General features: G+C 40.6%; 1 protein-coding gene across 5 annotated transcripts in view; it reads right to left on the bottom strand.

Annotated features, from left to right (window-relative positions):
• Ap2b1 (adaptor related protein complex 2 subunit beta 1) overlaps positions 1 to 26,674 on the bottom strand; it is a 124,543-nt gene that overhangs the window by 86,028 nt on the left and 11,841 nt on the right. For all 5 annotated transcript variants that reach the window (XM_059271350.1, XM_059271349.1, XM_059271353.1 and 2 more), the window contains exons 3-7: positions 21,446 to 21,551; positions 17,195 to 17,330; positions 14,206 to 14,451; positions 3,717 to 3,907; positions 1,036 to 1,257 (exon numbers count right to left, since the gene is read on the bottom strand). In XM_059271350.1, coding sequence (XP_059127333.1) covers positions 1,036 to 1,257; positions 3,717 to 3,907; positions 14,206 to 14,451; positions 17,195 to 17,330; positions 21,446 to 21,551 — 901 coding nt within the window. The remainder of the gene's footprint in view (positions 1 to 1,035; positions 1,258 to 3,716; positions 3,908 to 14,205; positions 14,452 to 17,194; positions 17,331 to 21,445; positions 21,552 to 26,674) is intronic.

Raw genomic sequence — 26,674 nt, 5'->3', positions numbered from 1 at the left:
TTTAACTTTGTGAAGCTGTTTTACTTTGCCTGTCTAAATACCTGATTGGTCTACTAAAGAGCTGAATGGCCAATAACCAGGTAGGAGAAAGGATAGATGGAGCTGGTAGGCAGAGAGAATAAACAGAAGGAGAAGCCAGCCACTCAGCTACACAGCCAGCCACAGAGTAAGAGGTAAAGAAAGGTATACAGAGTAGAAAAACATAAAAGCCTAGAGGCAAAAGGTAGCTGGGTTAATTTAAGAAAAGCTGGCTAGAAATAAGCCAAGCTAAGGTCAGGCATTTATAAAAAAGAATAAGACTATGTATTTGTTTATTTGGGAGCTGGATAGTGGACCCCCCAAAAGAGCAAAGAGCCAAAAGCCAAGAGTAAGAAACAACCAACAACACTCTATTGTCCTCCCCACCCCCATACAGTAGTTGCGCTACTATGTAACATTTTTACTTCCACACAGTAAAGCTGGGTGTCAAGCTCAGTGCCTAGCACATTTTAGGGGAGCATTCCACCACAAAGCTATACTCCTAGCCCATCTATTCTCTATCAATTCCTTTTGACATCTGATTTGTGTCCTTTTAAAGGATGAGGGGTTATGTATTACCACACAGAACTGCTGAGGAAGAACAACTTGGTTCTCAACTATAACCTTCCTGGGTAGCATGTCCAAAAGAAACACCTAAGAAAGCGACCTGGCTGGGCGTGGTGGCACACATCTTTACTCCCAGCACTTGGGAGGCAGAGGCAGGTGGACCTCTATGAGTTCGAGGCCAGACTGGTTTACATAGTGAGAGAGTGTTTCCAAAAATCAAAAAATAAACAAAAACAACTTAACAACCCCAAACTACAACACCAGATAATTACTACTGAGAGAATGGTAACAACTAAGTTGCTATTCCGGGGGAAGTTGTGCTACTATATAACAATTTTACTTCCACACAGTAAAGAACAAAAGAGATTGGCATCAGTCTATGGAGCATTTATATTAAGCTTAATTCAAGATCACAAACATTTTAAAATCACCAAATTACTATTTCCCCACCTTTTCTGGACAATTAGATTGATGTTCCTCAGGGCGACATACTGCACTTCTGGCTCCCCAGATAGCAGAGTGACCAGTGGAGGCGCTAACTTCTTCAGCAGCATATTGTAGTAGTCCGAGTCCTTGGGTAACAGTTCCAGGAACTTCATTAGAACTTTCACTGCTGAAAGCACCACTGCAGAGTTGGCATGGGATAGCCGAGGAGTTACTCGCTCACAGATGCTGGGGACAGAAAGGGAAATTGAGTATCTTGGATTATGGTACCTTTGCTCAATTCATCCATAAAGTAATGCTTCAGAGTTCCATGGCCCAAGTATCAAGAAATCAAAGATTCAGCTAGAAAAGTCAAAGTTCCATGCTTAGGTCAACACCGCAAAGCTTCGTGCCCAGCAGGCTACAGGCAGAGCAGGGGTGTCAGAAGACTTTAGAAGCCAGCAACTATCCAAACTGGATATCCAAACTGGAAGGGAACTAGCAATCCCCCAGACACTGGCACTCACGCTAGTTACCTTCTTGATTTTAGTCCTGTCTCCCCACATAATGTTAGGGCTCCCTGCCTCACAGCTCATCTCTACTCAACCTACAGGAAGTCAAACCAAGCATCCTGAAAATTAATTCATAGTGAGAGGTGTTATCTACCTGTGACTTAAAGAGGAAGTAGATTGGCAGGTGAAACTACACAGCCTCTTGCTTTCAAGTTAGTAAGAAAAACTCTTGCTTTCAAGCTAGTAAGAAAAACTCAAAAACAGATGATATTTTTGTTTTGTTTGGGTTTGGTTTTTAATATTAGAATATTATTACAATGTTCTCCCGACTTCTTCTAGCCCTACTACCTATGCTTAGATGCCTCATAGAATCTTGATATTCACACTTCCAGTGTTCTCTGAAATCAACCTAACTTGCTAGCTCTTGGGCAACAAACATCATGAGTGACTGTTTACAATGGTTTTTTGTTTTTTGTTTTTTTTTTCCTAGACAGGGTTTCTCTGTGTAACAGCCCTGGATGTCCTGGAACTCACTTTGTAGATCAGGCTGGCCTCAAACTCACAGAGATCCTCCTGCCTCTGCCTCCCAAGAGCTGGGATTAAAGGCATGCGCCACCACACCTGGCATGACTGTTTACAATGTTAAAGAGACAAGGTAAGTGGCTGCTTACTCTCCTCTATGTCCACGTGGCTGACTCTTGACCTCCTCCAGGCCTTTAAAAAACGAAGTCTGCCCTCTCACACAGACCTTCATGATTACTCTTTTTAAAAAGTCTAATTCCAAACAGTAAAATACAAAAATAAAATCCTGCTAGGTGTGGTGTACACAGCTTTAATTCCAGCTCTTGGGAAGCAGTGGCAGATGAATCTCTGAGTTAGAGGCCATGGTTTATATGGTAAGTTCAAGTCTAGCCAAGGCTACATTTCGAGATCCTGTCTCAAAGAACAAATAAAGAAAACAAATACTGAGACAGGAGGATCACAAGTTTGCAGCCAGCCCAGGCTATACGCATAGTCCCTGACTCAAAACAAACAAAAATGATAGAGATGGGGGGCATTCTCATCATGGGCTCTTTCTCTACAACATCTGCCATTTCTTAGATCCCTATATTACCTCCATTAGCCATCATGAACTATGATCTATCATATATTTTACTGAATATCCATATTATATAAACTCCTATCCCCACTCCTCAGAATGAATGGTGCATGAGGACCATGATTTTTGTCTGTTCACTGCGGAATCCTCACAGCCTAGAACAGAACCTAGCACACAGCATGGGCTTAAGAAGTATTCGCTAGGTGAATTAATGAGTGTAATGTCAATGGCCAACAGAAATTAAAATTCTTGGTAAAGTTCTCTCCAGAATATAATTGTACTTTCAATGATGAAAAGAAACTACCAGCAGTATTAGTTAGGTCCAGAGGGAATCATTTCCCAGACAAGTGAAGAGAACTTACATTCTAGTAGCTTGGAAATCAGCTTCAGCCAGCAAGGAAGGTTCTTATCTACCATAATTAAAATATGTCAACTTTAATGAAGAGCCAGCAATTCTTCAGAAGTACTTTGCCTAGTCAAGTGCTTATATATATATATACAACGTGCTCAATTTAAAAATGGGGAGCAACTCCAACTTTGTAAACTGAAATGTACTTATGTGCAGATGTGTTGATGACATTCAGTACTAAAGTTCTGACAGTCAAAGAAAACCTAAACATGGAAGTAGTAAAGGGCTGACTGGAACAAACAAGATATTCTCAAAAGCTCCAAATGCAGTCTAACATGATTTCTAGGTACAATGGCAAGACACATACGTGTTGCTGACTTAAAAATACCTAACCTAATACTAAATTACAGGTATTGTTCAGCTCAATAACTAGTATGAAGAATCTAACAGAATAGACAGTATGTCATTACAAGGACAGACATAACTTTTGTTTACCAAGTGACCAGGAATTGGGAGATAGGTGATAAAATGAAGGTTTTGGCAGAAGTATGAAACAACTACATTCTTTTTGGTGCGGTTTAGCACTTACAGTGTCCCTAAATCCAGTGAGAAAATATGCTGGGGATAGCAATGTCCCCCTAAACCCTCTGCCTTCCTCAGTCTGACAGCCTCTTTATACTAAGAGCAGACATTAAACATTATTCAGTAAGGCAAGACCATCAGCTAATGTCCAGTAAGACAGACTGACCTCTGAGCTTCTCGGTCATCTTTAGGGTTGTAATTAGACAGGCAGTCCAGGATGAAAATCTGGCCCCATTCTGTGCACTCATTCAGGGCTGTGAGCAGCTTATTGATATTCTGAGGGTTCAGATCAAGTAAATTGCTGTTTGGGTGAGATTCACTGATCTCAGACAATGCTGCTACAGCATTAGCCACCACCTGCAAAAGAAACAGATAATGACTTTGATATATTCAGAAAACTAAAACTATGACACGCAAACAACCTTGGTAGGATCCCTTCACAGCTCTCAATTCACTCCTAAACATTTTACCCAGTTAGACAGAATAGATGTTACCCAAAATAGACAGAAATAGATGAACTGCTTTCAAACCATGCATTAAACTACCAATGACAACATATACAGCTTTTGAGTAGTCAGGCACTCCAGAATTAAAGTAATTCATATATTAGTAGAGTCACAGATGACTCACTACTGAAACCTTAACCAATGCAGCACACCCAAAACTGTCGCTAAAATCAAGACAGAACAACAGCTGTGAAAAAACGAAGCTAAACCAGTGGTGGCTCATACCTGTAATCCCAGCACACGAGGGCTGAGGCAAAGAGGACACTTTCAAGTTTGGGGCTATCATGGGCTAGCTACAAAGTGAACTCCAGGCCAGCCTGGACTATAGAATGAGACCTCACAAAACAAAAAAGAAACATCTCAATAAATATTTGCATTATGTGACAGAGAAAAATCTAGGCCAAACTGTAAGTGCATGTGGACAACAGAGAGGTGACACTGTCAATTATTCAGTGTTATCACATACCCCTTATATTAAGAATAAGTAGACTTGAAACCAGAATTCGTTAGTACAATGCTAGGGGAACACATAATCTCTGTCCCATGTGGTTTGCTCATGGGACAATTGAATCTACCAGGGAAAATTGAATCTACCTCAGAGACTAATTTTCACTGGAGGGTACAAGTCCAATGATGTTATACATTAAGAAATATTTACGGAGCTGGAGAGATGGCTCAGCAGCTGGGAGTACTGGCTGTTCTTCCAGAAGACCTGAGTTCAATTCCCAGAACCTACATGGCAGCTCACAACTGTCTGTAACTTCAGTTCCAGAGGAACTGACCCTCGCAAAGGCACACATGCAGGCAAAACACCAGTGCACATAAAATAAAAATAGTTTAAATCATTAAAAAAATTTTCATGTTAGGCATGGTGGCTTATGCCTTTAATCACAGCATGTGGAGGACGGAGGCAGATGGATCTCTGAGTTTGAGGCCAGTCTAGTCTACTGAGCAAGTTTCAGGACAGCTAGGAATACACAAGAGAAACCTTGTCTCAAAAAAACAAAAACAAAAATTTCATAAAGCCTTATATAAATTTAAGGGAGTAACATTACCATAATTCATCAAGTAAAAATTGCAAAAATTTTTTCATTAATATCTCTAAAACTGGAGTACATTTATAACCAATCATCACATTTTTTTTTTTCGTGCATGGATGTTTTATCTGCATGTACATCTGTATACCATGTGTGTGCCGGATGCCCTTGAAGGCCAGAAAAGGTTGTTGGATCCCCTGGAACTAGAGTTACAGATGATTGTGAGGCACCATGTGGTTTATAAGAATTGAACTCAGATCCTCTGGAAGAGCAGCAACTGCTCTTAACTGCTAAGCTAACCTGCAGTCACCCATACTTTAGTGGAGAATGTTTTTCATAAGGATACAGAAACTAATCATATAAATTATAGTTAATGAAATTGTAGATTCAATGAAATATGGTGTTTCAAATATATCCTCTTCTTTGAGATAAGAAGTGAAAAAACTGTTACCCTAGACAAGAAAGTACAATTGTACTTGATGCACTGATATGGGAGTATGTGTAGCTACAAAACAAGGTCAGTATTTTAAATCAAAATTACAGATTATTTCTAATATAACTGACAAACGAATATTTAAAGTTATTTTAAAATTTCAAAAGCACTCATAAACACCACAATGGAAATACTACCCTGTGGCTCTACACAGGTGAGATTTAAAATACGTTTTACAGCAAAAGTTCAGATGCGAAGATCAGCATGGTCAGGCTGACCCTAAGTACTTTATAATTTAAATGAGATGCATCAAGAAGTCAGCGTCAACAATTATATACTTCAAAAAAATTCTCAAGGATGTTAATTCATAGTCAAGTCTTACTGAAGTCCCCTAACGAAAGCTTGAGAAACTGAGTTTTATAATTATGTTAGCAAGAGAGAAACACAATGGCTATAACTTAGCTGTCAGTTTTATTACCCACATTGCCTACGTAATCGGCAGATTGTACTAATCATGAAAGTAAACAGGGAAAGTGAATATCTAAGAAACAGTGATTTAATACACAGTACAATGTAGCAATAGCCATCATTATATAGAGGATAAGGATGGCAGAAACAGAACTCTCTTAAGCTCTACTTTGGTGATCAGAACAAAAAGTCCCAGATGAAAAGAATCAAAGACTTACTTAGCAAATATAATTAGACATTTCATTGCCACAAAACAAAACTGACCTAACAAAACAAAACTGACCTAATGTATCATCTATAATAACATACATGAGCTGCTTTTCTCAAATGTCTTTGCTCACTACTAGAATGAAACAATTCCCTATAACCCCAGCATGGGAGGTAGAGGCAAGAGTATCAGTGGTTCAAGGTCATCTTCAGTTACTTAAGAAGTCTGAGGCTAGCCTGGGGTACATGAGACCCTGTCTGAAAACAAACAAACAACGCCCAAACAAACAAAAACAATAATCATTCCCAGGTACTTCACATACAGGAAAAAAATTTACTTCCCATGCATAGTAGGTATGATTGACCTTATTTTAGAATTAAAAAAAAATTAAAATGTCCTATGTCAACTGTTTATTTTGACTGCTCTGTCAATACATCCAACCTTGGCATCAGTTTTAAATGAACCTCCTACCATAATTACCCTTTCCGTCAATGCATCTCTTTCACCCCCATCGTGTGTGTGTGTGTGTGTGTGTGTGTGTGTGTGTGTGTGTGTGTCTGTCTGTCTGTCTGTCTGTCTGTCTGTCTATCCTGTGTGTCTGTGTGTGTTGTTTAAAGTTAAATAGAAGGTCTGGTAATAGAAAACGTAGAATAGAAAAGACGAGAACTGAAGAACTAAAAATAGACAGGGAGAGAATAGAAGGATACTAAACACAATAAGGAATTAGAATCCCCTTGTTACCATTACAGGCAATTAGAAATTAAAGCAAGTGTGTAATGCAGCTAATGAAGGGTAAGCTCTGATGCTCAAGTAGGCATGTCTATTTACTATCATATTAAAACAAGAAAGGAAATACTGAAGGGTTGGCCTAATAAAAATATACAGAAAGATCAGATCAGAGGACCATGGTGAACAGAGCCTGTGGGAAGGAAGAGGTGGTGGTTAAGTCACCACCAAAGTGACGGGGCAGATGAGATGCTCTCCCACCCTGCACCTGACTTCCTGTTCCTCTAAACTCCCTGAAGTTGCTGCTACCTCTCCACTGTCATCTTCCAGTCAATTCAAACTCTTGGGTTTCCAGAAATCACACGAGGCAGGCTCACGGTGGAATGCTTTACATTCTCCTGGTCAGTAAAGCATGCTCCCCACACTGTGATGAACCTGAAGCCAGTCAGTCACACTGTATCTGAGGCAGATGAAGAGAAAGACTGAGTTCAAGTCGACAAGTGGGCAGCTGGTGTACACCAGACCTCTTTCTTGTCAATGCTTCTACAATCTGTATTTCTTTGAAATTTCGTACAATGCTGCCTGGTTTTCAAAAATAAAATTTAAAGATAGAGTGATAAGTTAGAATTCACTTCCTCCCAAAGAAGAATACACCACTGTAGGGACATGGTGAAAAGTCCCCAAGGAGCAAGCTCAGGCAGCGGTAAGCACCCTAGCGTCTCTCCAACAGTGAAACAAAGATGCGCTTCCCTCAGTCACAACATCACCTTGAATTGGAACTATTAAGACAAGTCTAGTATTTCCTCCCTAGGAAATTATTGTCTATCTTAGGAATGTTGCTATAATCTCAGAAAGATTAAGAGCATATAAGGGGAAAAAAGAGTTCTAAAGGAAGTTTTCTTTAAAAGTACATTTATAGCCACATGTGGCAGCACACATCTGTAATCCCAGCACTCAGGATTCGAAGGCAGGAGAATTAGGAATTCAGGACCAGCCTTAATTACATAAGCCCCTGATTCAAAACACCAAAGAGGGAGGGGAAAGAATGTATAAATGGGGAGACTGAGCTTTCTAGACACACAAACTGCTTTCTAAAACACTGGCATCTAGGGCTGGAAAGACAGCTCAGCAGTTAATGGGCTGGTCTTCAGAGGACCCAGGTTAGATTTCCAGCACTCACATGGGTGCTCACAATCACACCTTCTTCTGGCCTACACATACACACACCTCACATGACATGAAAGTCGAAGACAGACTAACTGGGAAGAGGAAGGAGATAAATGAGAGAGGGGTGAGATATAATGGGGCGCCTATGGTCAAAATATATGATACACATGTATGAAAAGTAATTAATACAGGCCAATATGAACACAATTTAGTCTAAATTTTATTTGAAAAGCTTTAAAAATTTACTCTTTTGACAAGTTCATAACGCTTATAATGCATTCTTTAAAATTTTTCTTTTTAAGATCTTATACATATGACTGTTTTGCCAGCATGTATGTATATGCACCACACTACATGCATGCCTATTGCCCAAGAGGGTCAGAAGAGTGCATCAAACACCCTGGATCTGATGTCACAGTGGTTGTGAGCCACCACAGGGATGCTGGGAATGGAACTCAGGTCCTCTTAGCCACTGAGTCATCTCCAGCCCTATACTACATTCTTGTCACACTCAGCACCCCATCCTCTTATCCCACTACCATGTCCTTTTGTGTTCTCTCTTAAAATACTGCTGAAAGTTTTTTTAAATAATTATCTGTCATTTATTGAGTATTATAATGTCTTTGTAGTTACAGAAAAAGCAACATCACTTTTAGAAATCGACAATGATCTCAAAAGTTTTTACAGTAAGAATGTTGCCATTAAAAGAGCAGTCTTTCTAGAATTACTAAAACCCAGCACCGCAGCACAATAATATGTGTTCATCATTACTAAGGTTTATTCTACACTAACTCAGCATTAAATGTTTCGAGAGCCTTTGTCTACAGCTCACAACAGCTCTATGACACAGCACTTTGTCCTTCCCATTTTGAAGTTGAGGACACTAGAGCTTAGGGAGAACACACAGCTAAGAAGGATGAGAACCAGGGTACACTGAGAAAACACGTTCTTCACTAATTAGTCTACACTTTATGGGAGGCCGGAGCAATGGAAAATGGGTATTTCCACAGGCTGCTGAGTGATAGGAGGCCTGGGAAATGGAGATCACAGGAGTTCTGTCGTAAGCCAGAGAGGCAGAGCACTGAGCTCAACACCAAAGAGCAAAGCACACACGGTCCCGCTGCCAAGGAAGACTCTCAAAGAGCGGATCCTAATATAAATGTTAGCTGTAGAAAGAAAACGCAAGACGCCGGAGAGCAAAGCCAAATTAAGCAAGGAAGAGACTAACATGACGAAAACTCTAGAGAACACTTCACTCAAGTGCATTGTTTTCCTGCAAACATACTTATCAAATGATGTCTCTAAAATTCTGGTATTTGTGAAGAAATCACGGAAGCTGTGTTCCTGTGGCTCCTGGTGTGTCTTCATCCTGAAGACAAGCTTCCTTACAAAGGGGGCTAGGCCGGGCGGTGGTGGCGCACGCCTTTAATCCCAGCACTCGGGAGGCAGAGCCAGGCGGATCTCTGTGAGTTCGAGGCCAGCTTGGGCTACCAAGTGAGTCCCAGGAAAGGCGCAAAGCTACACAGAGAAACCCTGTCTCGAAAAACCAAAAAAAAAAAAAAAAAAAAAAAAAAAAAAAAAAAAAAACAAAGGGGGCTAGTAAAATCCACAACTGAAAGTATGCTTAACTCTGTTATTACAAGATCTTATTCTATCAAAATGCACAGGTATTAAATTAATGTAGATAATGTTGACCTTGACCTAATGTCTACTCCATAATGACAGTAGCAGCCATCTTCTGGAAATATGCCAGGTACTTTAATAAGTACAGTTTTAAATCCCAATTAATACTCCCAATCCTCTCCCCCTCCTTTTTTAAGAAAAGGTCTCTCTATGTAGCCTTGTCTGGCCAGGAACTTGCTATATAGACCATGGTGGCCTCAAACTCACAGAAATTTGCCTATCTATGCCTCCCAAGTGCTTGGATTAAAGATGTGCATTAAGCAGGCCTGGCCTAAGTTTTCTTATATTTAATTTTTTTATTTTTAACTATGTGTGTATGTTTTTAAGTATGTGTGCATGCACACACATACATGAGTGTGGGGTCTTTCTTAGAGGCAAGAAAAGGGTGTAGAAATCCCCGGAGCTTAGGCAGTTATGATGTAGAAGCTGCTGAACTTGGAGAGCAGCATGCACTCTTAACCACTGAGCCCTCTCTCTAGCCTGGATACTCCCAACTCTTGGAGACAGTATCTCTCATTTTCCAGAGGAGGAAACAGGAAGATTAAACAGCATTAGCATAAAGCTAGCACTAAACAGAGTCGAGAAGTTTTTACCTCAAAACTAGCCTTTCCTCTGTCAACTGGGACACTGAGAGTCAGCTGAAAGTAGTGAAATAACTCCAGGAAAACCCCAAAAAAGACAGAAGGAGGGCCTGGAGAGATGGCTCAGCGGTTAAGAGCAAGGACTACTCTTCCAGAGGACTTGGGTTCAATTCCCAGCAACCACATGACAGCTCACAACTGTCTGCAATTCCAGTTCCAAGGGACCTGACACTCATGGCAAAGCATCAATGCACATAAGATAAAAATAAGTAAATTTTAAAAAGTGACAGAAGGGAAAAAAAGTTCTATTACTTAGGCAAGGCCCATCAATGCTTGTACTCAGAGCTGATATCACTCCAAGCATTGTCAGCTCTTGACTTACATTTTATTTTCTTATGAAAAGATTCTGGCTGGGTGGTGGTGGTGCATGTCTTTAATCCCAGCACCTGAGAGGCAGGTGGATCTCTGTGAGTTCAAGGCCAGCCTGGTTTACAGAGTGAGTTCCAGGACAGCTAGGGAGATTATACAGAGAAACCCTGTCTTGAAAAGCGCCCTCCCCAAAGATTCTGAAGTCATTTCCACAAGTGTTCCAGTGCTTTCCCTCTAGGAAGCTGTTCTGATCTGTAAGAACACTGAGGTGGGATCGTGTCCCTTCAGACAACCTAGTCTTGGTTGGTGCAGTGCTGCCACCATGTGGGACAGCCTGGGAAAAGGTGGAAGAGAATCTCCCCAAGGATAAGGACTCATACCCATAATTAGAGTAAGAGGACGGATAACTTCATAGTAACAGGGTACAGATAATTAAAGGCTTTCATGTATTCTAACTCTAAACCATTTAAATGAAAACGTGTGGGGTATGTATACAATTAAGTTTGTTTCTTTACATATATCCACGAAGTGATCAGGATAGGCTGGGACTCAGGCTGCAATCCTGGCTGCATTACAACTAGCCACAGCACACTGAGACAGCTCAGTCTGAGTGCACATTTCTTGATCTGAAACATGGAACAACTACTTCAGACAGACACAAAAACAAAGTTAAATATTTTACATGAAAACAACTGTCATTGTGCCTAGCACACAGGCATTATGAATTAAATTTCTCTTTTCAAGTGACACAGAACCATAGTTAGCCTTAGGAGCTTCTGAGGTGTTTGAGCTAGTGTGCTAACATGCCACCACTGGCCCTCGGATGTTACTGACCACTCATGCACCTTAGTCTATTCGTTATTTGCATCTGATCCCACTGATGAAAGGAAAATGCATTTAAATTAATTCTAGCATTTACTTAAGGTTACTTTTTGGTAACTGTAAGTCTACAATAAACAGACAATAAAACAGTCTAGAGGGAAGTGAAGAAAACAGTTTCTCTCAGTGGGAGAGAGGCCACCCAGAATGTGAGTTTCTCATAAACCTACCAAGTAACTTTAAATTGTTTTCTATAAGTCTCCTCAAACATGCTTGTAAAGTCTCTTCAAATCCTCTCTCAATTTGTTGTTATAAAACAAGCTAACGTGTCACCAACAGTCAGGAGTGATGGCAATCCCAGTCCTCAAGAGTCTGAGACACTGAGACTGACAGTTCAAGGCCAACCTAGGCTGCAGAATGAGTGCCCAACACATCCGGGACTGTACAGTGAAAACAAACGTCGACAACTCTTGGGGACATTAGTTAATATATATACTTATATAAATTTAAATAGAAACCATCCGCCAATGCCTGTTTAAATTACATACAGCAAGGCAATGAAGGAAACAAATAGGACTAGAATATATTGGTAGTTATTGAATCTAGTGATGATGAATAAATCCATTTATTATATTTGTGAAAAGTACTATGCACTGTATAAAAAAACAAAAAAACAAAAAACACCCCTCTCCCTGCAGAGGAGGCCTAAAACAGATCAGCAAACTAGGCATGCATGCTCTCAGCTGACCTGATACAGATCTCCCAGGGTTACCTGGATTTTAAATCCCATTTCCTTACGAACAAACAAAAACCCAACTGCTTTCCAGTCCTTACACCCTAACATTTATTAGGTTTCATAAGGAAGAATTTACATGAGCGCAGAGGTGTCTTTTTAAACCCTTTAACCTAGAATTGCTTGTAGGAGTTAGAATTTATTTTTTGCCTCAATCCATTCTTAGCTTCACTGAATATTTAATAGGTTTCTGCAGGGTACAAGATATTCTGCCTATCTGCTTGGTGCTTAGAACTTTATCACCTCATTTGTCCTTGGATAGAGAATTTCAAAGATGGTCGCTCAGAATGACAGAGTGAACCACAAACAATGGCAAAAGTACGCTGTACCAACTAAGCAGTCCATAAAACTGGTATTGCCAGGACTGGTAAGATGGCTTAGCATGTAATGGTACTTAAAACCAAGAGCCTGAGGACCTGAGTTTGATCCTTGGAACTCACATAGTGGGAGAAGAGACCCACAGCATGCACATGCACATGCACATGCGTGTGCGCAAACACACACACACACACACACACACACACACAAATTAAAAAAGCAAAAAAAAAAAGTACTGCCATACAGACTCAATTCTTTAACTCTTTATAGAATCTTTTTAAAAGAGTGCCAGGTGGTGCTGCTTGGGAAAGTAAACAAAATGTGGGGTTCATTTTCTAATAATGATGATGACACCTTATTGGAAGTCATTGTCCAAGCCTTTCCACATCTACTCCTAATCCTAGAAAATGGCTCAACAATCCATGAATGATACTCAGCACAGCCTGTGCCTTTAAAAAGTGTAAGTTATAAGCTTCATCCTTTGACCTTCTGCTACACTAGAAGGATAATAAAGCCAAGGCCATGGAATAAGATGAACAAGAAAGATCCCAAAGCACAGACTGGAGTAGAACTTTTGCCAGGAAAGATGATACCTAATTCAGGCAAATTCCAACTCTCTCTCCATTCATAAAAATGTAACAACAACAAAAAATAATTTAACATTACTTACTATCTCTTAGTGTAATTCATCTTTAAAGAAACATTGTACCAGATAAAAATTAGTTAGCAGTGTGTGGTGACCCATGTCTATGATCAGACAAGACAGTGAAACCTTGTTTTTTGTTTTTTTTTTTAAAAAAAAAAGGTCAAGTGGTGGCATATGGCTATAATCCCAGCACTTGAGAGGCAAGAGGATAGAATTCAAGACCAGCTACATAACAAATTAGAAGCCATCCTAAATACATGAAGCCTTATTTCAACACACAAACAGAATGTTGGGGGATGTACTTTAATGAAAGTGGCCAATAATCCTTTATCTTTTCAGCAGCAATACTGAGTAATCAATCACTCAATTTAAATGAACTTAATTTAATAATAATCTATCATTTGGAACCTGACTTCCTTTCATTACATAAAGAAAACTTAAGATGTCAAGAAGGAAACAAACTCCAACTTTGAGGTAGGGCTGTAGCTCAGATATGGGGTACTTGCACAAAGTTCTGGGTTTAATCCTTAGCACTGCCAAAACCAAACAAATGAAAAAAAAATAATTTTAAGTGTTATATTCTGGCTGCTAAATACAAAGAACATAATCAATTTCTATCCTAGAGTTCTTTAAGAATACATTACAATAGTTGGCCAATAAAGATCACTTTGATTTGGTTTTATTTTCATATAAGAAATTACCATAAACAACTATCTGAAAAATTAATCCTAAAAATAAATAAAACCACCTAGGAATATGAACTATACAATATATTCATTACACAAAACTCTTTCTCACAACTACCCTGTGGTCAATGTCTCAAAGAAAACGCATTATTAAGCATGCCTTGGAAAGGGCTCATTTTAACTGCTGCCCTCTCTATAAAAGCACAATGTATTACCATTGGATTTGAATCTGCTATGAGATCCCGTAGAGAATCCAGAAATCCCTGATCTTCCACCATCTGGGCATTGATATCATGGAGTTTTGCCACACACACTGCTGCTGTTTTCCGAACATAGGGGTCTTCATCCTTCAAGCACTTGCGGAGAGGTTCACAGAGATATTCTGTAATCTTGTCCACCCGGATGCACCCCATGGTTCTAACTGCCAAAGCTCGAATCAAAGGATTAGGATCTTCACAATCCTAAAAAAAAAAAAAAAAAAAAAAAAAAAAAATCAACTATATGAATACAAGATGATTACAAGTAGACACTCCAGTTGACATAAACCATTCTATATGAGAATCCAATCTCTCATGCTATTCCTTTCCTAAAGGTCTTAGTTGTCCACTCAAGAGCTTAGAAGGAAATCTTTTTTGTTGCTGGTGTTAAGAAATTTGTCAGGGGCTGGAGATATGGCTCAGCGGTGTTCTTCCAAAAGGACCTGGGTTCAATTCCCAGCACCCACATGGCAGCTCACAACTGTCTGTAACTCCAAGATCTGACACCCTCACAAGGACAAACATGCATGGTATGGCCGTCCCTAGAATTATTAGTGGATTTGCTCTAAGAACTGACCCATTTTCTTCTATTCTTGTTCAGGAAAAAAGGTAAGAGAATTGGAAATGCTGTGTCCCCTGCACTGTCAATCTGTAAGAACCAAGTCAAAAGAGAACAGTTTCTGGAGGCCTACAGAACAAAACCAAGATGCTATGATCTGACTGGGGCCTGACAGAAGCACACCTCCCGCCAAGCAGCAAAGTGGGCTTTCTGGGCTCAGCAGCAGCAAGCAGTCTCCTTTACAAGGGAGTTCTTTCCAACACAGCATTGGCAAAACACGACAAAGAATACTTTTCTTTTTAAAAGATGTATTTATTTAGTATGTATAGTGTTCTGCCTGCATGTATACCTGCATGCCAGAAGAGGGCGCCAGATCTCATTATAGATGGTTGTGAGCCATCATGTGGTTGCTGGAAATTGAACTCAGGACCTCTGGGAGAGCAGCCAATGCTCTTAACCTCTGAGTCATCTCTCCAGTCCTTCTTTTCTTTTCTTTTTTCTTTTCTTTTCTTTTCTTTTCTTTTCTTTTCTTTTCTTTTCTTTTCTTTTCTTTCCTTTCCTTTTCTTTTCTTTCTTTCTTTCTTTCTTTCTTCCTTCCTTTCTCTCTCTCTCTCTCTCTCTCTCTCTCTCTCTCTCTCTTCTTTTTTTATTTTTCTTTTTTATTTTTGAGACAGGGTTTCTCTGTGTAGCTCTGGCTTTCCTGGAACAGGCTGGCCTTGAGCTTAGAGATCCACCTGCCTCTGCCTCCCCAGTGCTGGGATTAAAGGTGGGTGTACTACTTCCTGGCCAAGAATACTTTCTTAAAATTCCTATATCAAAAATTTCCTTAGGCTGGGCATGGTGGTGCATGCCTTTAATCTTAGTACCCAGGAGGCAGAGACAGGTGGCTCTCTGAGAGTCTGAGGCCAGCCTATAGCAAGTTCTAGGATAGCCAGGGCTGAACCGTAAAACTTTGTCTCAAATGAGGAGAAAAAAATCTCTTTAAGCCATGTGCATTTATACCCAACTCTTTCAAAATTTTAACAAAATCTTCCCTATAATATATTCTACCTACCTAAGAATCATTTGACCAAAACAAAACAAAAAGTTGTGGACTGTGTAAATGTAGAAATACATGAGGGAGAAAAGCCTATAAAAAGATAGTTTATCAGTTATTTTTCAAAGTTCAAACAGAAGTTCATCTTGGAAATGTCTGTTTTTTAAATGCAGAATATATTTCAGACAGAAAGGGGTATTAATGTGAATAACCCACTCCCACACTCACCACAACTAATGACAGGAAACCCTGACTACTCAGCTGCACTAAGGAAACTTTGTGTCAGTCCTTATTTATCTAGGTTTTCTGAGACAGGGTCTCTGTTCTAGGCTGGCTTCAAACTCACTAAGCTTGGCTTTGTCAGTTTTTAAAGCTGTGACAATAGTGGTAAGGTTATGATTTTAACAGAGATCTTAGCCAGGTGTGGTAGACATGCCTAGAACTCTATCTAGCATAATGGGTGGTGGAGCTGGAGGAGGAGAGGCCGAGACACAAGGACCAGCCCGGGAGGAGAACAAGAGGGAGGAACTGAGATCCTATGGTTCTTATTCTGACAAATGGAAGATGTTGAGAAAGGGGATGGGGGTCAGAAAAGTGTTTTATGTACAGGGAATATAAATTCAACAATAGTGGCCATGTGTCAGTAATTATTTAAAAAAAATCACAAGATGAGTATTTTACTATTTCCTCTATGGGAATATTTTAAATTTGCATAATAAAGATATTTAATCATGGGCTGAAGTAAGGCTTAGCAGTTAAAAGCGCTTGCTGCTTTTCTAGAAGATCCGGGTTCAGTTTCTAGAAGCCATGTCAGGCATTTACAATTGCCTGTAACTCCAGCTCCAGAGGACCCAAGCCTCTGCACTCATATTCAAAATAAATAACAAAATGTATCCCTAAAAAATATTTAGCCAAATGTTGTAGGGCCTGCTAAATCAAAGACAAGTAGCACCTCCTGCCAAAGCATTTCTGAGTCCGAACCCTAACTTTCACAAAGATAAAACAAATCCTCAGGAAACAATATGATGGTATGTCCAACCTCTGTCAGCAGGTACGGATTATGACGAAATGCCCAACCTCTACTAGCCTTGGGGGGTAAAAACTGAGGTTCACTTGGCTTTCTTTTATTCATCTGGCAAGGATTGCCATATGGCTTCAATGCCCCTGGATGTTCCATGCTGGTGTACAGAGTGCTAATAACATGAACATTGCTGCTTACTGCCAGGACTTCCCTACAGGATTTCGTCCCTTGAAACACAGGTTGCTTATCTGCAATGCAGACACAAATGATATCAAAAGTCACTTCTGAAGAGGTTGCATGAGGAAGAAGATTGAATCCTTGGGCATAGTACCTTCACAAAGCTGTTGACAGCCATGATGGCCATGTCTGGCTGACTCTTGGCATAGTTCATGAGATAGAGGTACACCAGCTTCTTCAGTTCCAGGTTGTCAGTCTGCATGCAGTTCACCACATCCGGGAAGAGAGAGCTGAGGAGAGAAGAGGAAGAGAGAAATGAGGGAAGCGGAGTCAGTGCTAAGCTGTTCCACTGATAATGAAGTGACAGCCTTGATTCCACAACGACTTGACAAGAGGACAATGGTACAATGCTGATAACTCATTTTCAAGGGAATGAGTAACTAAAAAAAATAAAAATAAGCTGTGTGCTGGTGGTGCACGCCTTTAATCCCAGCACTTAGGAGGCAAAAGCAGGTAGATCTCTGAATGTGAGAACAGCTAGGACTGTTACACAGAGAAACTCTGTTCAAAAAACCAATAAATAAATAAATAGACAGATAGACAGATAGAGGAAGGGAGGGAGGGAGGAAGAGAGAAAGAGAGGAAGAGAGAGAGAAAGAAAAGAAAGAGAGAGAGAGAGGGAGGGAGGGAGGGAGGGAGGGAGGAAGGAAGGAAGGAAGGAAGAAGAAAGAAAGGGAAAATACAATTGCCTGCCAGGTCTCTAAACTCTAGTTTTGTCATGCATAGGCTGAACTCGGCCTTGTGCATGGTAGGCAAGTGCTTTACCACTGAGCTACATCCTCAGCCCTCTCAAAGTTTTTGTGGAGGGGAAAAACTATTATGAAAAATTTGAGAGCAACAGAATGAGCCCAACATATACATTACCCACAAATGCTGATACAGCTCCATCGAGATTCACATATGAATCTCATATATGCCCTCAAACCTCTTTCCCACTACAGATTAGCTGCTCTAGATTTTTTGTTCAGTGATGGAGACAAAATCCAGGACCTCACACATGCTAGAGAAGTGCTCTGTCACTGACCTCTACTCCAAACCCTGGAATTATTTTAAAATGAATCAGAAAGTATATTTCTTACTCAACTACATGCCTAGTGTTTGGTTCTCTGAGCAGGGTCAGGCTATGTATAGTTTAGGCTGACCTAAAACTTACCATGTAGGCCAAAATGACCTGGAACTCACTACTCTCCTAACTCAGTTTCCCAAGTGCTGGGATTTCAGATGTGTACCACCACACTCAGCTTATATTATGTTGTTTTATTTATAACAAATTATGCATATTCTAAGAAAAATAATTAGCTTTATCAACCGAAAGAAGAAAAATAACAATTTTCCATATCAATTCATGGTGATATCAAACCACTCCAACTTTTGAATGCTCATTTTCTTCCACCTTTGACCAGTAGGAATTTAGGTAGCTCCCAAGTCCTTGTATTGTGACCCTCTTATTTTCAAGTGTTTCTATAATTTCTCAAATGAAGTTTTAAATTCCTAATCAAGAGCTGGAATCAATCATTTCTCCAAGGTATGCTGATTCCCCTTTGGGAGAATTTATTTATTTTTAACAAGCATTGGCATTATCAACTACAAATGGTCTACTCCTTTCCCAAGTACTAGCCATCATTTCACCATTGACCATTCTCCTGTAAGGACAGAAATGTCTGCCTGCACTCATAAAGGAGACCTTTAGGTGTCAGTACTCTCCTTCAACTATGTGGATCCTAGTGATTGATTTCATGCCATCAGGCCATCTCTCTGGCCCAGACACAGATGCAGAATGGCTGCAAAACCAGTAAATAATTACAAAAGATTATCCAACAGAATGCTTACAATCCTAAGTAACTCGAACACCCTGCACAAGAAGACTGAAGCTGGGCACACTGGTGCGTGCTTGGAACCCCAGCTCCTGGGAGGCTGAGGCAGGAAGACAAGTCCAAGGGCTGTCTGTGCTTCAGGGAGAGTTCAAAGACAGCCTCAGCAACATAGTGAGACCTCTCTTGAAATAAAATGGAGAAAGAGGGCTGGGAAAGTTTAGTGATGAAGGGCTTGCCTAGCATAGGCAAGGCCCTAGGTTCAATCCCCACTGCCAACAAGAGAAAATTATAGTAAACTTCAAAGGTTTATGACTATTACTTCAAGTGGAATAACTAACACTTCAAAATTTTCTCAGTTTTTCCTGTTTGAATGTCAATAGGCATAACCCACATGAACCAAAGTTTTCTGGACATCTCAATGGATGTTGAGACCAAAAGCCAAGAGCTGTCCCCGTAAGCAACAGGAAGCCCAGATAACAGTGGTGGGACAGGAGAGAGCTCAGCATCTTCCGATGCTCCTGATGCCCTGAGCAAGGTTTCTGCCATTCCTGTTTCATTCAAAGATTGGTAAAATTTCATAAAAGGACAAGACAGAAAATAGTTTAGACTTAGTAGAACAAGAATCCACTTAAATTAACAAGCACAAGCTGGGCATGGTGACACACACCTTTAATTCCAGCAGGTGGGAGGTGGAGACAGGTGGATCTCTGTGAGTTTGAGAGCAGCCTGGTCTACATAGTGAGTTCCAGGATTGCCAGAGGTATGTAATAGAGATATTTTGTCTCAAAAATAAAATAAATCATAAGCTCATTTCATAAATTATTTTAAAGTTAATTTTTAATTAATAAGAAGATGGCAGTGTTTTACATCTTACTTATTTATTGTTTGTGTATGTTTGTGGGCACCTATGCTACAGCACATATGTGGAGATCTGAGACAACCTGCCAAAAGTGGTTCTCTGCTGGGTTCTGGGGAACTGACGGGTCATCAGGTTCTGCAGCAAGTGACTTTACCCACTGAGCCACCTCATCAGCCCCTCGTTTACACATTCTAGTTAAGTACAGACAAAGGAATTCTCATGTTACCACCTCTGCTGTGGAATGTTTCAGCTGAAGTATAAGAAGAAAATTCAGCTTCATATAAATACATGACTCAGAAAATGAAGAAACAGTTTAGTATCTTTTTCAAATAAATGGATATGTTCTCTCTATATATTTATTTTATTCATAGTAGTGTTTTGTCTGCATGTGTGTATGTGCACCACATGTATGCTGGATGCCTGAGGAGGTCAGAAGGTGTTGAGTGTTGGACCTCCTGGGTGCCGGGAACTGATCCCAGGTCCTTTGCAAGAGCAACAAATACTCTTAACCACTGAGTCATTTCTCCAGCCCTCTAATCACACACAGTATATTAAAAACACAGCATCAACACATACAGAGACAAGAGAGACAGAGACAGAGACAGAGACAGAGAGAGAGAGAGAGAACTTTTTTAAGAAAGAAAGGTTTGGCAGGATGGCTCAGCAAGTTCAGTGCTTGCACATGGGCCAGACAACCTGACTTAATCCCAGGACTCCACAGGTATCTGGAGAGAACAGACTCTTGAGAGCTGTCCTCTAACTTCCACGGGAGCACACACATATATAAAATAAAATTAAAAAAAAATACTTACTGAATAAAATAAAATTTTATTGCATTATAAATGACAGTCCTAAATGAAACCATTCTTCTCCTCATAACTTCTTTCTTGGTACTGAAAAATAGAATGACCACATGGGCCAACACCACTGCCTGCGTTCACGGTAAGATACTGGCAATTCCACCCACCATTGCTTCCTATCAGCTCAGAATGGTAAAGGGGCAAAGAGCATTCAAGTATTATAAGAATAGCTTTGATCTCATGGACCCAGGAGAGGACCTCAGAATGCTGTGAGGCCTGCAGATGACCCCTACTCATTTTAAAGTCTCACTAATCACAGAAACAAATAACAAAGATCAAGGCAATATTGGTAGTGTTGATTTTCCCCTGGAATCCAACAACAGAATGTAGTGCTGTAAAGCTGAGGGCACTAGCTTAACCCAATGTTCAGTATGTGAGTTCAGTAGATTTTTATCATCTTCTAAAACTTTCTCAAGCAACAGGTGTGTACCTGTGCCAGGACTAAAGACAGTTTATGCTAAACCTGTATGCAACAAAAATGTAAAAAGCAAACTAACAAAACACTTAAGTCAGATCTAATATAAAAGCATGTACACATCCGTGATATTTATTTCAATGGGAGAATTCCACTTTCATAGGTTTTACGTGGTTTTTTTTGTTTGTTTGTTTGTTTTTTTGAGACAGAGATGCTATGTGGCCCAAGTTGGACGCCCAACTAAGGCTCAAGTGATCCTCTTGCCTCAGCCTCTCAAGCAGCTGGGAATATAGACATGCACCACTGTACCTCAGTGGTCTATGATATTATAGGAAAGCAGGAAGAGCTACAAAATGGGGTATAGAGCTCTCTACAGTCTAAGAGTCATCACCCTTACCTGACATCCTTCCCCACGGTCATAGCAGCAATCACCTTCTTCACAGCCTCCTTCCTCTTTTCTTTCTTTTCATTGTTGAGTTCAGCTTTTAACTCGAAGATTTCTCCTAAAAGAGATGAGAACAAACAGGTATGGTCTCAGGACTAGAAAATGGGTAGAATACTGCAATATGAAATAACAAAAGGGAAGCAAGGCAGCCACAAGTAAGACTATTTCAAAATTCTGAGATGTGCATTTCAAAGCCCTAGAATATTAACTGACCCAACAACAAAGACTCCGTCAATAAATTTTTTAAGCCTTTTAAATCATCATCTTTGAAAATGCAATGCAGACCTTTCTTTAGAAAGCATAAGAGTGTCAGGCAGTGGTGGCACACACATTTAATCCCAGCACTCGGGAGGCAGAGGCAGGTGGATCTCTGTGAGTTCAAGGCCAGCCTGGTCTACAGAGTGAGTTCCAGGACAGCTAGAGCTGTTACACGGGTATCTGAGGGATAATTTTGCAGCAGAATTTTAGGGACCTAAAAAGAAAATAAATGTAAGGTAGGGAGTTGGCTTGGAAATTAGTGTTTACAAACTAAAAGAGAAACAACTTTACAGATAAATAAATTAAACTAAAAAAATCACATAGTTTATTAGTTACAAAATTGGACTTAGCATCCTTCTTCCCCTCTCAAAATTTATTTATTTATGTGTATAAGTTGTTTTGCCTGCATGTATGTCTATGCACCACATGCATGCCTAGTACCCTCAGATGCCAGAAGAGAGCTTTGGATGCCCTGGAAATGGAGTTATGGACAGTTGTGAACCATGATGGGGGTGCTAGGAAATAAACTCAGGTCCTCTCCTGCTGAGTCATGCCTCCAGCCCCCCAGCATGCACTTCCTAGCTTCAGTTCCCAGCACTACATGGTAGCGTTAACTGTCTGTAACTAGTTCCAGGGAACTTGATGCCCTCTTGCCTCTGCAGGCACCAGGCACACATATATCCATGCAGAAAAACACTGATACACATAGAAATAACTTTTTTAAAGAACAGCTTTGGGGAGTTGATTCTCTCCTTCCACCTTGTTCAGACAGTCTTCTTGTTTCTGCTGCTGTGCTGTGTACTCAGGATGATTCTGCTGTCTTAGTCTCCCACACTGAAGTAAGAATAATGGCATTACTGATGCACCCGGTACCATCAACTTTACTATGTAGGTTGCAGGGATATAATCCAGATGGTCAAGGTGCATAGTAAGCACTTTTTCCTACTGAGCTATCTCACTATAAGAAATGTTCAAAAACATCAATGCTTTGACTCTACTCTGCCCCAAATGAATTAGATTATAAAGAGCTCTTAGTTTGTAAGTGATCCTAATGTAAAACCAGAGTTAAGTAAAAAATGAAAAAGAAATCATCAGTTTAGTGCTACAGTAGCATGACTGGTATGGAGTGATAGTCCCCCTTCTAATAAGACTTGAAGTCCATTCACAGGGAATTCATGCTTGGTACTTGTGGTGGTCTGAATGAAAACACTCCCACAGGCTCACATGTTTGATTGAACACTTGGTCCTCAGTTTGTAGAACTGTTTGGGAAGGATTAGGATATATGGTTTTAGTGGCAGAAGTGTGTCACTCAGGGAGGGCTTTGAGGTTTCAAAGGTCACCACTCCCATTGTTCCCTCTCTGCTTCCTGTTTGTGGACTTGGATGTGAACTCTCAGCTGCTGCACACCAGCACCATCTGCCAGCCTGCATACCATGATGGTGACAGACTCCTATCTCCTTGGAACTATAAGCCCCAAAGAAACCCTTCCTTCTCTAAGTTGCCTTGGTCATGTTATTCTGTCATAGCAATAGAAAAGTAACTAACGGGGGCTGGAGAGAAGGCTCAGTGGTTAAGAGCACTGGCTGGTCTTCTAGAGGTTCTGAGTTCAATTCCCAGCAACCATATGGTGGCTCACAACCATCTGTAATGAGATCTGGTGCCCTCTTCTGGCCTGCAGGCAGACATATAGGCAGAACACTGTATACATAATAAATAAAATCAATCTTTAAAAAAAAAAAAGAAAGAAAGATAAGTAACGAAAACAGTACTGGAAACCTGGTAAAGGCCAAGGCCAGGGAGGTCCTAGGCCATAGTAGACAATCTATCACTGTTATTTGCTGTTGTCCAGCTGCCTTCTACATATTTGCATTTATACTCAGAGATTGATGCTCTTCTCAACCTTGGTCAGAAAAGCTTGTTTGAATTAAACATTGGTTAATACAGAGTCAAAAATACTCAAAGTGGTGAGAATAAGTGACCGAGTCCTCAGCCCTAAATGGAATACCTGTATCAACCACCTCACCTGCCCCATGGCTCAGAGAACATCACAGAGGAAGGGGTAGCAGAAACAATGTATGAGCTGGAGGAGGGGAGGAGGGTTGTGAAATGCTGTTTCTGTGCATGAGATGGCCACTGCACTCATTAACTCACAGTACCTGCGGTTATGTGCACAATAACAAGCCAGTCAACATTAAGCATGGAGGGGGGAGGGACTCACAAGTAGCTCAGTCCCTACCTTGGGGGCTATTGGTAGGTCTTGGCAGCTGAAAGAGTCATTTTTCTTTGGGGATGTGACCACTGAGACTGTCCATGCTCTATTATACGGCCCATACACATGGGCATGAGGGCAGTACCAATTGGATTCAGTGGATTATTTAAAAAAAAAAAAAAAAAAAAAAAGAATAAAGACCATGAAGCTGGGAGGGGAACATGTTGGGAAGAATTGGAGGGAGAAGTGGGTGCTGGATATGAACAAGATACATTACGTATGTATGAAATCCTCAATAAATATGTATGGACTGGTGATATGGCTAAATGGTTAAAGGTGCTTCAGAACCTAGATGATGGGGAGAACCAACTTGTGAAAGTCATCATCTGACTTGCACGTGTGCTATGGCACACACCTACACACAAACACAATAAATATAAAAATAAATATGAAAGAAATCACTACCTTAGTCAATACTTTAGTCTCAGCTTCAATCAATATAGTGTGGCCTAGCACGGTAGCACGTCTGTAATCCCAGCATTTGGGAGGTAAAGGCAGGAAGACTGCCATAAGTTCAAGGTCAGTCTTAGTAAGTTACTACTACTTAGTAAGTTCCAGGCCAGGTAAGGCTATATGAGATCCTGTCTCAGAAAGCAAGAAAAAAGGAGGAGGAAGAGTGAAGCTTAAAATCATACAAACTAAGGTCATTTCTAAAGGCCCGATTTTGAATGACTACTCAAGAAGTGTCAAAGATTGTCACCGCTATTTTAAGGTACCATCTCTAGCCTCATCTGCCTTTAGAATGCAGGGGACAAAATAAAAAGGCAATGGTCCTAAACAGACAAAGGAGAGAGAGAATGGAAGGAGGGCTATCCCACACCACCATTTTCATGAGAACAAGGCAATAACTCTCATCAGACAGACGATGTGATGAATGAATCTGGTGAATGGAAGGAAGGCCACCCCACACCACCGTGTTCACGCCGACTCCCACTTCTTCCTTCTACGGATACCCCCACCTTCTGTTGTTGTCTCTTTTGTCCACAATAGAGCCTTGCAATGTAACCCTGGCTGGCCTGGAACTCACAATGTAGACTAAGGTGGCCTCTTACGTCACAGGCAGTCCTTCTGCCTCTGCTTTCAGAGTGTTGGGGATTACAGGTGTGTGCCACCTCACCGTGCATCTTTTCCATCTCCACCTTCAAACTTGACTACAATATTGCCTCCTTGTCTACCACCTTCTAGACTGTTCTCATTGTTCATTTTACCTGGACATCATCCACAGTCTGCACACTGTGATCTCCCTGAAGCCTCTGACAGGAAGTATATCGACAAGAAACATAAAAACGGAGCACAAAAAAACCTCGTTTTATCAATATTCATCCCCAGTAGGTAAGCAAATCATTCTAAAAATTACTACTCCATTTAACTGACAATTACAGAAATAACACTGGCAGAAAGGTCAGGCCTTTGAAAGCGTCATTCTCTTTACTGAGACCTGTGCTGCCAAGTGCAGTTGTCAGAGCTCCATCATTTACTTCTGGAACAGTGAAGGGCAAACAGCAGGGTTTCAGAAAGTCGGAATTGTGAGCAGCAGCAGGAGCTGCAGAATCGAAACAGGATGTAACTGAAATGATTCCAGAACCAAGCATAAATGGAGAGAATCTGCTCCAGAGGCGGTTCTGGTGGGCGGCACAGGAAGCAAAAGGAACACGGTTTATCCATTTCTGAAAAACATGATATTATCTAGCAGTGAGTCAATTTGTACGTCTCAAGCTTTTATAAATGTCATCTGCACCTCTTCAAGAGAAAGTATGATGAACTGGTGAGTTTTAATAACCAGTTAGAAAAAACGGCCAGGTGTGGTGTATGCCTTTAATCCTAGCACTCAGGAGGCAGAGGCAGGAGAATCTCTGAGTTGGAGGCCAGCCTGGTCTACATAGTGAGTTCCAGGATAACCAGAGCTACATAGTGAGACTGTCTCAAAAAACAAACAACAACAAAAACTCTTCTATGTTGTTACAGACAATAGGTTGGTCACCAAAGCACATAAAGTGTTAGCATAAGAAAAATAATACATATCCAAATGATGAAGTAGATAGCTGAAAGAATACTAAGGACTTAATGCATGTGGTTTTTACTACTGTGTACATGCACAGCAGTGCATGTGAGATGTATGTGTGAGCAAGACTGCCTTACCAAGTGTATGGAGGACAGGGGACAACTTTGTGGAGTTGGTTCTCTCCTTCCACCTTTACATGGGCCCCAGAGATCAAACTCAAGTTTGATCTTTACTTTACTGGCCAGCCATTTCAGTGACCCTGTTTGATTTTTGAGACAGGGTCTTGCTATACAGCCCAAGCATCTTGCCTCAGCCTCCTAAGTGCAGACATTCTAGGCATATACCACCATGACCAGCAGGCTAATGTTTTTTGTGAGGTGTAAATAATAAAGATAGAGAAGAAACTGGAGGGATCTATAGACAGGTACTAGGAAAGCCAAAGTACGTTGCATACACACTTTAGTACCCAATCCCACTCCTTCCACTAGTCAAATCTACCAAGCGTTGGAGCAGCTAAAAATGGTTCTCATCATTGGCTATACATTAAAAAAGTCTGTAGAGCTTTAAATATCTCAATATTCAGCCTAGCATGGTGATATATATGTGTTTGTAATCCTAGCACTTAAGAGGATGTCAGAAAAGTGAATTCCA

Source organism: Peromyscus eremicus, chromosome 8a (genome assembly GCF_949786415.1).
Source record: "Peromyscus eremicus chromosome 8a, PerEre_H2_v1, whole genome shotgun sequence".
NCBI classification, from domain to species: Eukaryota; Metazoa; Chordata; class Mammalia; order Rodentia; family Cricetidae; genus Peromyscus; species Peromyscus eremicus.
The sequence above is the reverse complement of the archived record's forward strand: the minus strand, read 5'-3'. Positions and strand labels throughout refer to the sequence as shown.